The following is a 15,252-nucleotide window of genomic DNA, read 5'->3' on the forward strand; positions in this document are numbered from 1 at the left end:
TTACTCATTTAGATGGAGATGTAACGTAAAGATTTTTACTCTTCATGTATGCGAAGGATGTAAGAAATAAAGTTAATTCAATTCAGTTCAATACCCCCTCTGCTCACTAGTGGGGAAGCACCACCAATATAGATGTGGCTGTGTTGAAAAGCCAGGCAGAGACATGCTGCTGTTACTTCTGGCTTTCCTGTGAGCTAATTCCAATATGTTCTAAAATTTGATCCTGCATTTCCCAAACATTTCCAATGACCTTATGTACCTCAGTACATAACTGTGCAAGACATGTATTATATTTTTCTGATACCTCAAATTATATCTTAGTTGACCAGATCATGCTGGTGGTTTGAAGACACCTCCCTGTGTTAGTTACCTGAAATAGACACACAATAAACATGCCAATAACGCTGGGTTTGTGAGAGGTAGACTAAGCAGCCAAGCAGTTTATTGTGGGATTTAGCACCGTATTTAACCAGTCAGGAGCATTTAATGATGGATAAGCACTTTGGAAATTAAGCCAAATGAAAATCAATTTCACTTAATATGGATCTGAAAACCACGATTCAGCAGATTTGTATAGATCCGACTATAAAGGGGAAGGAGAGGTGGAAGAAAGACTATAAGATAATCATGAGCAGCACATTAACTAAATGTCAAATAAATATTGGTGGTTACAGGTGGGAAAGCATTAACTATTGCCTTGGCTAGCACCTTGCACAATGCTCAGAATGTGCTTTATTTAAACAGAAGCCACAGAATTCTATTTGTTGTAATTGCTCCTGCACTACCTCTGTCGATGGGTGAATCCATGGTGACCGTCCATATAAGAAAACTTTGCATTAAGTGGATTGGATTTGAACCCTTTCAGGGAGGTGATATTTTTTCTCAGCAGAGTGCAGTGTTAGCAGCACTTTGAGGCATTGATCCTACAGCTCTGTTTGGTGCTTGCAGAGCCATGATTCTTAAAGGACAGAGATGGCGGGGGAAATAAGAAGGATGTCCATAAGACACTACTGGTTTTTTGTACATCTTGTTACACTGGCTCATTTATTCGATGTTCTGGTTATTTTTGCTGATGATCTTCATTCCATTCATTTTTGACAGCTCTCTCTTTCTCAGTCACTATTACATACATATAATTGTCCATTTCTTGTAGTGTCACAGAGATGCCAATGCAGACTCATTAATTAATGCTTCAATTTAAATCAATGCGTTAGTTTATTGCAAGGTAATTCATAATTTTTTTTCTCTAGATTTGTGGGAGGGATGCTTTACATTTTAAAGGCAAAACAGGACTATTATTTGTTGTGGTGAAATTGAATAAGTATTGTGTTTAAAAAATATAGTCCCCCTTTTCTCTTTTTTTCTGCTGTTTCAGAAGGCATTAACAATATTCTTCCGTAGCAGGTACCTGTGCTGGTAATATTTACTCACTTTCCCTCCTGCGGCTGGGTATCTCCCAAGAGTGCAGGTCTTCTCTGGAAGCTAGTAACAAACGTGCAGATAAACCTAACTAAAAATAATTAGACAGGGAATGCAGGTAAAGGCACAAAATTTGCTTCTGATGGGCCACGACCAAAGGACGTTCTCATATTTTTAAATGGCACATCCCTCATTACCAAAGAGTTAACATTAGAAAGTTGCTAAGATACATGATCAATATTTTAAAAATTTGAATTTGACCTATATTCTGACACTGATATAGTCACTGTTCTACTGTGTGATCATATGTCTGGCTGCTACCTACAAGAGTTGCTCTTGTTCAGAGTCACTGTATCATTTCCTCTCAGTCATCTTGTGTACAGATACTCCTGCACCTACTGTCACTTTATGTACATACGGTCTATATATATGAGCTAATCTTATGTATATAAGGCCACAGTCTAACAGTTACTTGTACATTTTGTTTTATATGATTTCTTTTATATTTATATTTATTGTACTTTTCTTTTTTCTTAATCATGTTCTTTATGCTTGTATTTTTAACGCTGCACTAGATCTGGAGTTAGAATCATTTCATTTTCCTTTACTCTCATGTACTGATGGGTGACAATAAATAACCTTGAATCTTCAATCTTAAATTTTTTTGTGAGCTCAAGGGACGAGCACTGTGAAGTATTATATGGAAGAGCTAGTACACGGTTATTAATTACAATATTTAGCAGCCATTATTTCTGTTCATTGGGCAAGTATCTACATGGTTCTATATTCCTTAAAGACATCATACTCACTCAATGATTTGAAATATTTTCAACTAAGAAATAGAAGTAGAAAGTGCCTGTAAATCTTTCCCACTAGGAATGAATAATTTCAGGGAATCCAGATGTACATTTGGTCAATTAAAACAGAATATTAAAAATCCTATAAAATATTTTTTGTTGAGTATCTGAATCTTTGTTCCTGACACCCCTACTCCCATTCATACCAGAAAGCTGCACATGGTGGCAACATTCAAACATACAATGATGCAGCGTAGAAGACAGCAAGTCAGTATGTTGTGCTTTTTGAAAGGGCTGTCCAGTTACTTTCATTCCCTTTTTACTCTTTAGTCCTGGATATAATCCTTTCAGCTATTTATCTCCTTCTTTTCTGAAGGTTGTTATCAGGTGTTTTGCCACCAGTGCATTTCAGATAGTCAATCTGAGGTGTACAGTATATTGTAAAGTGAGGAGTCGAGTCTAAATGCATTTGGTTTCATGATAAAAGATCTCAGACCTGATATGTTAACTGTTTATCTCTTATCACAGATGCTGTCTGATTTGTTGACTTTGGTTAGGGTATAAATATCAGTGCGGATTAGCTGGGTCAAATGATCTATTCCTGTGCTGTTTATGCCATGGTAATTCCCAGAATGATTACAATTAGGCCACCCTTTTGTTGGGTAAAGAGTAATACTGATTCAGTTAAGATTAGGAGAGAGAGCATTTTCTGTTTTTTTTAACTGAATCTTGACTGACAAATGACAAGCAACATCTGATGCAACACGCACAAGATGCTGGAGGAATTCAGCAGGTTGGGCAGCATCTGAGGAGAGGAATAGAGTCGACATTTCAAGCTGAGACCCTTCATCGGGATTGGAAGGGAAGGGGGAAAAGGTGCCACAATTAAAAGATGCAGGGAGGGGAAGGAGGACAAACTAGAAGGTGATAGGTGAAGTCAGGTGAGTGGGAAAGGTAAGGACTGGAGAAGAAGGAATCTGATAGGAGAGGAGAATGGACCATGGGATAAAAGGTAGGAGGAGGGGCATCAAGGGGAGGTGATAGGCAGGTGAGGAGAAGAGGTAAGAAGCCAGAGTGATGAATAGAAGAGGGAAGGGGGAGGAGAAGAGGAACAAAAACAGAAAAAAAATTACTGGAAGGAGAAATCGATGTTCGTGCCATCAGGTTGGAGGCTACCCAGATGGAATATGAGCTGTTACTCCTCCACCCATGCCAGATAAGAGTTAAAATGTTTGGCTACTGGGAAATTCTGCTTTTGGTGGAGCAGAGGTGCTCGACAAGATGGTCCCCAAATTATGTTAGGTCTCATCAATGTAGAGAAGGCTGGATTGGGAGCACTGGATACAATAGAGGACCCAAATAGATTTTCAGGTGTTACCTCACCTGGAAGGACTGATTGGGCCTAGAATGGAGGTGACAGAGGAGGTGAATAGACAGGTGTAACATTTCTCTCGCTTCCAGGGATAAGTGTCAAGAGAGAGGTTAATGGAGAGGGATGAATGATCACAGAAATCACGGCAGGAGTGATGTCTGCAAAAACCGCAGAGTGAGGTGGGGGGAAGTAAAGATGTGTTTGGTAGTAGGATCTCATTGAAGGTGGCAGAAGTTGTGGAGATTGATGGGTTGGGTGCAGAGGCTCATGGGTGGTATTGTAAAGAAGGAGAGGAACTCTATCCCTGTTAAGGCGCTGGAAGATTGAGTGAACATGGTTGTTTGGGAAATGGAGAAGATGCGGATGAGGGCCCCATCAGTGGTAGAACATCTGATGTTTTGTGTCCAGATCCAACACCTAAAATCAAGAGCAGGAGAAGGCCAATCATCCTTCAGGCCATCTCCAACATTTCATATAATTATTGCTAATGCTCTATCGCAATACAATACACGTGCTACATTACATAACCTTTGAAATTTTGTATCTAGAAAAGGATCTACCATAATGTTAAATATATTCCACAACTTGGCCCCCACAGCCTCTGCAGTGAGAATTCCACAGGTTCACTAGCCTGAAGTAAAGAAATTTTTCCTCATCCCAAACCAACTGTCTTAGGCCATATCCAGAGAATGTGACTGTACAACAAGGGGAAACATCTTTCCCTGCACTCAGCCTGTTTTTTGTGAGTTTCAGCTTGATCTCTTGTTCTTTGAAACTCTAATGTACAGAGCGTTCTCTCTCCTCATGATAGACCGCCCTTGAAATCATAAACACATAAGATGCTGGAAATCCTCAAAATCAGTTGCCTCTCCTGATCTTAAATGACGTCACTATAATCACATACTAAATTTGTTCTGGAATCTTATGCACATTTACATTATAACTGTGTACCTACAGGGTAAATTATTTTCTGATGAAACAAAGAAATGATGGTGCTAATAAAATTAATATTTAATCTATTCTGTATCCTTGAATTTTTGGGTTACTCATCATCAAAATGGCACACATTATAACTCCATCCTTATGGAACCCTTTGGTGATTATGAACTCAGTGCCAATGTTCACTGGTACAGATGGTGAAAAAATATTCATGTTGTAGATCTGGCAGCAGAGTCATTTATGGGCTCATTAAGGATAGTTGTTTCTGATGCCTTATTATTCATGCTCAGTGTGCACAAGACCAATTGAAAACCATACTTAGAACCATTATTATAAATGAAATCACAGTTATGGTATCTCTGTTCAGGAGCTGAAAGTTCAGCACAGCAGGCAATGCCATTGAAATGTATCATTTTGCATTGTAATTATTCCCATTGCAATAACCATTTTCACTGTAGAGAGTATTGCAATAGGTAATAGAATATTTCTTAACCTTTACTGCTGTTGAATTTAGCACTTGAATACCACCACCATTAGACCTAAGTTGTCCATCAGATTTCCTACATATGCATTAGATTCTAATTATTCCCATATCAATCTCCTGCCAATGGTTCAGGGAAGCATTATGTCCCTGTTATTTCCAGACTTTATGTATGGACAAATAAATGAGCAACAATGAATCTGAAACCTGTTTAGAATAGCATGAATTGGCTTTGTTGGAAATCTCATTGTTGCTTCAGTGGAGTAAGAAATTGAAAAGGAATAAATTTGACTACTTATATATTGCATTAAATTTCATGATTTGATTTATTAGATGAGACTGGAATCTACCTGTAATTCTGTTGGATTATAAATGCAGATTGCAAAACACACTTTACTAGAAAGTGATAGTCTACACAAGACTACTGACAGATTCGACTTCATAGAACTCATAATTGAATGCAAACTACAGTATCTATTTGCCAGGATTAATATTTTGCCATTGGTCTTGCTACATCTGCTTCAATTCTATGACATAGTGGTGTATTTAATTAATTATTTAGTAAGCTTTGGCTCAATTAAATTATTTCATGTTTGTATCAAAAGATTACTTGTTCTTTCTAACACAAATATTTTCTTATATCTTTTTGCAGTTAGAAGCTGGCTAGAGAAAATAAAAAATAAAGTAAGTAGTATTGGACAGACATGCTCTGTGTTTTGATTCAATACCAAAGTGTTTCCTACTTTATTATGCTCTATCTATTTGAGGCTGCTTTGTTCAAATCAATCTTTTTTCAACATTGCAAGTTGCCGTATAGCATTCACTTCCGATCAGATGTACATGCTCCAAAGTGCAGTATCATTTTGCTATGCACCTGTTGGGCATGTGCTGAAAATTCATACTCTTCTGTATGGAATCTCATGCCAAAATGTTGATATCTTAAAGCTTTCTGATTACCATATTCAATTGCCTCACCTTCCCATGGATTTAGTCATGGAGCAGCCAATTTTAATGTGTTATGAGAATAGATTAATCAGTGATTACATAGTGAAGAATTTTCTGGGGAAGATTGAGGAAGAGCAAGAATTTCACATTCCATTGGTATTGTGAAAGTAGAGGTGACCCAATAGGCATGCGAGGTAACAATGTTTGGTAGGTACGTAACGTAGAACAGGGAACATGGAACATTACTGCACAGCGCAGGCCCTTCGTCCCACAACGTTGTGCCAAACTTTTAATCTACTCTAAGATTAATCACACCCGTCCCTCCCAAAAGCCCTCCGTTTTTCTTTTGTCCATATCCCTAGCTAAGAGTCTCTAAAATGTCCCTACTATATCTGCTTCTACCACTATCCTTGACAGCATAATCCATAAGACCATAAGACACAGGGGCAGAATTAGGCCATTCAGCCCATTGAGTTTGATCTACTATTCCATCATAGCTTATTTATTATCCCTCTCAACTCCATTATCTTGCTTTATCCCATAAACAGTTGACATCCTGACTAATCAAGAACTTGGCACCGTAGCTGTCTGTGGCAATGAATTCCACAGAATGACTATCCTCTGACTAAAGAAATTCCTTCTCATTTCTGTTTTAAATGGACATCCCTCTACTCTGAGGCTATGCCCTCTGGGGTCTAGACTCCCCCACAAAAGGAAACATCCTCTTTATAGCCACTCTGTCTTGGCCTTTCAATATCTGATAGATTTCAATGAGATTCTTCACCCCCCCCCATTCTTCTAAACTCCAGCGAGTACAGATCCAGAACCATAAAATGGTCTCCATATGTTAACCCTTTCATTGCTGGAATAATTGTTGTGAACCTCCTCTGGACCCTCTCCAATGCCAGCACATCTTTTCTCAGATAAGGGGCTTAAAACTGCTTACAATACTCCAAGTACATTCTGACCAGTGCCTTCTAAAGCCTCAGCCTTACATCCTTATTCTAGTCCTCTCAAAACAAACACTGCATTGCATTTGCCTTCTTTACCATCAACTCAACCTGCAAGTGAACCCTTAGGAAATCTTGCAGGAGGACTTCCAAGTCTCTTTGCACCTCTGATTTTTGAATTTTCTCCCTATTTAGAAAGTTGTCAACATAAGTGGTTCCCAAGCTTTATTGGGTTACCACCCCCTTGGCTCCGAGACCACACCCCAGCATCTCCCTCTCCCTTTCAGGATATTACATAAAAACCATAACGAATTTTGATATAGGTGCACAGTGAAAGAGAATGGAAACTGCAAATTCAAAGCAATGACAACTGATTGCAAAATTTATTAAATCTATTTAAAGCTATAAATAAAATTATTTCTTTATTTAATTACAGTAAAACAATTTTAGAGTGTATATTAATAGTCTAACCATGTACTACTTCATTGCTTTTTCACTATTCAATGAAATGGATGGTTTTGGTGCAGTGATAGCTGCTTCTCAACATCAGGATGAATGTTGGAAGGTGTTTCAGATCCCTACCTTCAGTAATTTGCAATTTATTTTTTTGCTTTGAAAGAAGTTGGGCAAATGCACTGAAACCACATACCAGTAAATATGATATTGGAAAGGCAATAAAGAACATCTTGATCTTATTCCACAGTGCAGGATAGCATTCAGAGATTTCTTTCTGCAACAATAAGTCTTGATAATGACCTACTGAACTTTGGTTTCAGCTCGAAGTTGTTTTGTAAGAAGGTTAGCTCTTCCTCCTGTCCTCCTGTTAATTCCTCATTACAAGTGTTCAGTAATGGATATATTACCTAATCTGGAATCTGGATCAAGAGGAGATCCTGGAATTTCTTTGACATGCCCTTATTCAGATCACCCAGATGGGCACAGTATACTGTACTTGAAGGTTATCATCTGGTATTCTTTCTTTCTCTTCCAACTCAGAGAGGCTCAGAAATTGGAAAAGATCACGAAGGTCAATGTTACACTTAAATAGGGTTAACTTGGAAAGAAGTGTGGAGATGACTGATTTGACTTTGATAAGATTCACATTATTTCCTTGCAATTGAATATTGATTTCATTAAACTTTGCAAATAATTCTGATAAATAAGCAACATCGTGCCTAATATTCTTGAGTTGATTACTCAAATTGAGTTGATTACAAATGAAGCATTTGAGTGTTCAAAGAATTATATCACAGTTTCAAAAATTGCATAAAAATGTTTCAGGCAGTTTCCTTTTGAGAGCCATCTGACTTCTGTGTGCATCAGCAAGTGTTCAAAAAGTTCATCATTCTCAATACAAAGCTCTCCAAATAGTCAGGAATTCAGAGTATGGGACTTGATTTTATTTACTGCTGTGATAACAGTATTTAATGATGTGCACAGCTGACCACTTAGTTTTATTGCGACAAGATATTGTCTGTGAATTACACGGTGAACGATAAGATACAGCTTTTTTCAAGGAAGTAATAACCCCACGGTGATGTCCATGGTGCCTCATCTGTTACACCAGCAAGAATGTTAGTGAGTGGAATGCCTTTCTCTTTAAGATATTGCTCAACAACCCAAAATATAGACTATCCCTTCACATCTGTTTCTAGTCCATGCAAGTAAAAACTCGTGACCCATCTTTTATGAATCAAACTTAACCATGAAGCAAAAATTCATTGCCTGGCTAAACTGACTCGTCCAACAGCAGAACAAATCCTGTTGTCAAAAGTATGTTGCATAATATGTCTCAGACATTTCACGTGAAGTGCTGTTCATTTCTGAAAGTTTTCACAAAGTTATTGAAAATAAGCCAGTTTTTGCTTGCTTTATCAGAGTGTTGTCACTTAAGATGCCCGGAAATAGCACAAACTCTTCAATCCAGATTATTCATGATATGCTAAATACAAAATTGTCACATTGCTTTTCAACAACTATAACATGCTTTGAGCAAAATCTAAGAGAATAGTGGGTTTGCAAGAGTTGAAGTGATCACGTGATCATTGTAATCCATTATGAGGCACTGAGGATCAAATGCTTATAGTAAGTGATTTCCTACAATAAACCTGTAATCTCTCAGCTATGCCCCCTCTTGCTACTGAGTGCCCCCTTTATCTTTATTGCACCCTTAGAAACTCACACTGTCCTCAGGGGGTGATATCGTACACTTTGGGAACCACAGGCCTACGCTTTTTTTCCTGCCAAAGTGCATGACCATATAATTCCGTACACTATATTCTTCTGCCACTTCTTTGCCCATTCTCCCAAACTGTTCAAGTCTTTCTGCAAGCTCCCTGCTTCCTCAAGACTACCTGCCACTCCACCTTTCTTCACATCATCCGCAAGTTTGGCCACAAAGCCATCAATTCCGTCATCCAAATCATTGATGATAATGTGAAAAGAATTATGCCTGTGGAACACCACTAGTCATCAGCGGCCAACAAGTACAGGCCCCCTTTATTCTGCTGCCACCCAGCCAATCTTCTATCCATGCTAATATCTTTCATGCAATACCATATGCCCTTATCTTCTTGAGCAGCCTCATGTCAAAGGCCTTCTGAAAATCGAAGTACACCACATCCACAGACTCTTCTTTATCTATCTTTGCTTGTTATTTCCTCAAAGAATTCCAACAGATTTGTCAGGCAAGATTTCCCCTTAAGGAAACATTGCTGACTTCAGCATATTTTATTATGTGCCTCCAATTACCTCCAAACCTCATCCTCAATAATGAAGTCTAACGTCTTCCCAACCACTGGAGTCAGGTTAACTGGCCTATGATTTCCTTTCTTCTGCCTCTCCCTGCTTAAACTGCAATTTCCGGTTCTCCAGAACCATTCCAGAATCTAGTGATTCTTGAACGATCATTACTAATCCCTTTACAAACTCTTCAGCTACCACTTTCACGACCCTCAAGTGTAGTGCAACCTGTCCAGGTGACTTATAAACCTTCTGACCTTTCAGGTTCCAAGTGCCTTCTCCTTAGTAATAGTAACTGCACTTATTTCTGCCCTAACACTCTCTCGAATTTCTGGCATACTGCTAGTGCCTTCCACAGTAAAGGCTGATGCAATATACTTATTAAGTCCCTCCACCATTTCTTTGTCCCCCTTTACTACCATTACCACTACCATTAGTCCCCCATTAGCATCATTTTCCAGTGGTCCGATATCCATTCTCACCTCACTTTACTCTTTGTATGGCATATTTCATATTTCATATTTTCTCTCTGTATGACTTTTTTAGTTGTCTTCTGCTGCTTTTTAAAAACTTTCCAATTCTCTAACTTCCCACTAATCTTTGCTATATTATATACTGTCTTTGATTTCCTCTGTCAGCACAGTTACATCATCCTCCCTTTAGAATACTACTTCCTTGGGATGTATTTACCCTGTGCCTTCTGACTTGCCCTTTGAAACTCCAGCCATTGCTGCTCTGCAATCATTCCTGCTGGTGTCCTGTTCCAATCAGCTTTGGCCAGCTCCTCTCTCATGCCTCTGTAATTTATTTTTCTCCACAATAATACTGATACACCTTACTTTAGTTTCTTCCTTTCAAACTGCAGGGTAAATTCTATCACATTATGATCACTGTCTCCTAAGGGTTCCTTTACCTTAAGCTCTCTAATCAAATCTGATTCATTACACAACACCCCATGCCTTTCCTTTAGTAGGCTCAATCACAAGCTGCTCTAAAAAGCTATCTTATAGACATTCTATAAATTCCATCTCTTGGGATCTAGCTCCAATTTGATTTTCCGTATCTACAAGCATATTGAAATCCATCATCACTATTGTAACATTGACCTTTTTACATGCCTTTTCTACTATATATACCATTGTAATTAGTATCCCACATTCCAGCTACTATTCGAATACCAGTATACACCTCCCATGGAATCTTTTTACTCTTGCAGTATCTTAATTCTATCTACAAGGGTTCTATATCTTTCGATCCTACGTCACCTTTGTTTAAGGATTTGATTCAACAGGGCCACCCGCCCCTCTTCCTACCTGCTTGTCCTTTTGATACTAAGTTAGATGCTAAGCTCCCAACTATGATCTTTCAGCCACAACTCAGTGAATGCCCACAATGTCACATCTGGCAATGTCTAATTGTGCTATAAAATTATCTACCTTATTCTGTATACTATGTGCATTCAAAAATTATGCTCGTGTTACACGTTAACTCATCCCACTGACTGAAATTTTGTCCTATCATCTGCCTGTCCTTCCTGAAAGTCTCACTGCACGCTGTATCTACTGCCTCATTGTCAGGCCTATCACTCCGGTTCCCATCCCCCTGCCAAATTAGTTCAAACCCTCCCCAACAGCTCTAGCAGACCTGCCAGCAATGATATCTGTCCTTCTTGGGTTAAGGTGTAACACACCCTTTTTGAATGGATCCTAATGATCTATAAATCTAAAACCCTGTCCCCTGCACCAATTCCTCAGCCATGCATCCTATTCTCACCCTCTCTGGTGCATTGTATAGGCAGCAATCCAGAGATTTACTCAGAGGCCCTTCTTTTCAGCTTTCTACCTAACTCAGTGCCAGAGACCCAGCCATTGTGGCTTTCCTCTGTTAGAAGATCCCCACCAACAGTATCCAAAGCGGTATACCTGTTGTTGAGGGGAATGGCCACAGGGGTACTCTGCACTGGCTACCTGTACCCTTTCCCCCTCCTGAGCCCTTGTCCTGAACTTTGTGTGTAACGACTTCCCTTTATGTCCTGTTGATTAACCCCTCAGCCTCCCAAATGATCTGGAATTCCGGCTCCAGTTCCTTAACAGAGTCTGAAAGAAGCTCCCTCTTGTACCTCTTGCAGGTGTAGTTGCCAGGGACACTGGAGGTCTCCCTGCCTCCCCACATCCTGCAAGAAGAGTATTTCACTATTCTGCCTCGCATCCCCACTGCTCGAACTGCAATAAGAATGAAGAAAGAAAAATTAAATGAAAAAAATCTGCCTACACCCTACACCTCTCCTCATGGAAGCTTCTATAATCCAAAGTCCGAACGCTCCACTGTAACACTGGCCCACTCACACAATGGCCGCTCCATTTAAATCAAACAGTTTTTGTTGGGAAATCATAAACATGAGAAATTCCGCAGATGCAATACACACCAAGTGCTGGAGGAACTCAGCAGGTCAAGCAACATCTATGGAGATGAATAAACAGTCAATGTTTTGGGCCAAGAACCTTCTTCAGGACTCAATTTTTGTTGACCCTTGAAAAGCACCTAAGTATACACAATCCAATGTTTCCTCAGGAATTATAGCACGCAGAATATCTGAACTGCCCTGCTCACTTCTTTTGAACTCTCTCTTCCACTACACAATCCAATACCTCCTTGATGTGGTGCGCAGAATACTGCATGCACCTATCACTCTCAGTGTGAAAGACCTACCTCTGACATTCCTCCTATACTTTCCTTCAAATACTTTACAATGATGTCCTTTCATATTAGCCTTTTCTGCCCTGGGAAAAAGTCTCTGGCCATCCACTCTATCTATGCCTTTTATCCTTTGGTACACATCGATCAAGTTACCTCTTATCTTCCTTTGCTCTAAAGAGAAAAGCCCTAGCTCGATCAACCTATCCTCATAATGCTCTCTAATCGAGGCAAAATCTGGTAAATCTCCTCTGCATTCTCTCTAAAGCTTCCACGTCCTTCCTATAATCGGGGGACCAGAACTGAATACAATGTTCCAAGTGTTGTCCAGAGTTTTATAGAGCTGCAACATTACCTTGTGGCTCATGAGCTCATTCCCCTGACTAACAAAGGCCAACACACTATATGCCTTCTCAACCATCCTACCAACTTGTGCGGCAGCTTTGAGGGACTAAGGACATGTACCCCAAGATCCCTCTGTTCCTCCACACTGCTATGAATCCTGGCATTATCCTTGTATTCTACTTTTAAGATTGATTTTCCAAAGTGTGCGTGTCACTTCACACTATTTCGGATTGAAGTCCATCTGCTACTTCTCAGCTCATCTCTGCATCCTGTTGTAACCTACGATAACCGTCTGCACTATCCACAACACCACCAATCTCTGTGTCATCTGAAAACTTACTAAGCCACCCTTCCGCTTCCTCATCTGTCATTTATAAAGATCACAAAGAGCAGGGATCCCAGAACAGATTCCTGTGGAGCAAAACTAATTTCGGAACTCCCAGCAGAATATGCTCCATGTACTATCATCCTCTGCCTCCTGTGGGCAAACCAATTCTGAATCCACATAGCTCAATCACGAATGAGCCACAGGTCATCCAGATCCAGCTCCAGTTTGCTAAAATGGCCTGTAAAGAACAGCACCAGATGTACTTCTTACATATATACTAATCAGGGAGAGAGGAGGTCTCCTAGATCTTCCACATCTTGCATGAGGAGCACATCACTGACCTGGGATTCGTTCTCAATATTCTAGTTAGGCACTAATAAAGAAAAAGGAGAAACTTGACAAAAACCTCACTCTAGCCTCCGCCTCTTCTTGCCAAAACTTCCTGAGCCAAAGCCTTAGTTCCCCACTCTAACTCTGTCCCACTTGCACTATGGCCACTCATCTTAAACCTAACTTCTTTTGATTGGCCCTTGCCAAGTGCCTAACAACCCAAACGATCTCAAACTCTGCAGAAAGTCTCAACAGCCCCACTCATTTTTTAAATCTGCTGCTCTAGGTAGTGGTATATATTGGACCAGCTACCTCATAATGGTGGTGTAATGGCATCAGCACTGGACCTCAAAGCAGATGATCCTGAATTCAAACCCAGTTGGGTCCCAACCTGGGCAGCAGCAGTATCTGCACGGAAGAAAGGCCTCGTAATCTACTTCCGTATCTTGCCATGAAAAACCTATGAACCCTGTGGTCCATGGGGTCACGAAGAGTTGAACACAAATTAACGACTGAACAACAAACCTCATAATTCATAAAACATATACATTCTTTTTAGGAATGAAGTATCCTTTGGAAAAGTGATCCATCTGTGGCTGTGATTAACGATCATGTTAGTTGGAGGACGATGTCTAAAGTCTAGGAGAGCGGGTTGGTGCAGGCATATATTTGGGTAAGAGGAGAAGACAGAAAGATAGCAGTTGGAAAATAATGTGGGAAAATTTGATATTATCCCTTTGATATGAAGAATAGTAAAAATTATTTAAGTTATATTGTATGTTATTATTAAATATGAAGACAGATTGAATATGAGCAGAACGTGCCTCTACAGTCTAGAGCATAGAAGAAGAATGAAACATAAAACTCTAAGGGAGCTTGATAAGATAGATGTTCGTAAAGTTGTTTTCCTGAAATGCAAACCTACAATTTCAGCATGGTCTCAGGATTAGGCTTCAACTATTTAAAACCAAGGAGGAGAAGAATCTTTTCTCACAGATGGTTGTGTATCTTTGGATAGGTCTACTTTTGAGAGTTGTGATAATATAATCACACCTGAGACAGAGACTTCTAGACAACAGTGAATCAAGTGTTTCACAGATCTGGCAATGCAATTGAGAAAAGATCAAGGATGAGATCGGCTTTGATCTTATTAAATGGCATTGTATTTTTGGAGACCATTTGCCTGCTTCCTCTCTTATTTCACATGTTCATCATTATTTCTCCCACAAAATATATGCCAATCTGCTTTTGAGAATTGACATATTATACTTTTCATAAAATTTGAATGTAATTCAGAAAAAGTATCTCTTTCTAAGATGAAGTTGTCACTAATGTTTATCATGCATGTTTTGCAGGCAGGATATATGTCAGGGATGTTGGTGCCTGTAGCTGTTGGTGTGGCTGGAGCTCTCTTCATCCTTGGGGCTCTCTATAGTCTTAAGGTGATGAATCGAAAGAGGAAAAATGTTTTTAAAAGGCGTGAAACAAAGGTAAATCCTAGGGTTTGGTGGGAGTAAATCTGCACTGCATATTCACCTACATGGTGCAATAGTTCAGATCCCCTCACAGTCTTACTTGGATTTGAGCACTGATTATTATTTGGATCATTTATTTCCATCACAAATGGTAGAAATATTGAGTTATCCAGCAGAAAATCAGACCAACTACAAAATAGATGGGCGCGGCGTGGATCTTAACAAAATTCCCATTTTATCTCTTTTGTTTTGAGCCACACAAAATTTTTAATCTTTCCCCAATTCAGTACAGAGAGCCTATCCTCCCTCATGGGTCAGCTTTTGTGTTCCGTTTTAAGATTCTTCTGACGCTATCTGTAGTTTGTGCTTATTTCTAAGGCACTGCCTCAGTGGCTGATGTCCTCTTATTCTCATCTCAGTGCATATTGATACAGC

At 39.5% G+C, this 15,252-nt stretch overlaps 1 protein-coding gene across 1 annotated transcript in view; it reads left to right on the forward strand.

Annotated features, from left to right (window-relative positions):
* Positions 1 to 15,252, forward strand: part of LOC140211272 (uncharacterized) — a 119,394-nt gene that overhangs the window by 94,371 nt on the left and 9,771 nt on the right. The window contains exons 6-7 of the mRNA XM_072281005.1: positions 5,661 to 5,692; positions 14,698 to 14,832. Of these exons, the coding sequence (XP_072137106.1) occupies positions 5,661 to 5,692; positions 14,698 to 14,832 (167 nt within the window). The remainder of the gene's footprint in view (positions 1 to 5,660; positions 5,693 to 14,697; positions 14,833 to 15,252) is intronic.

The sequence above is a fragment of the Mobula birostris genome, chromosome 1 (assembly GCF_030028105.1).
Source record: "Mobula birostris isolate sMobBir1 chromosome 1, sMobBir1.hap1, whole genome shotgun sequence".
Taxonomy (NCBI): Eukaryota; Metazoa; Chordata; class Chondrichthyes; order Myliobatiformes; family Myliobatidae; genus Mobula; species Mobula birostris.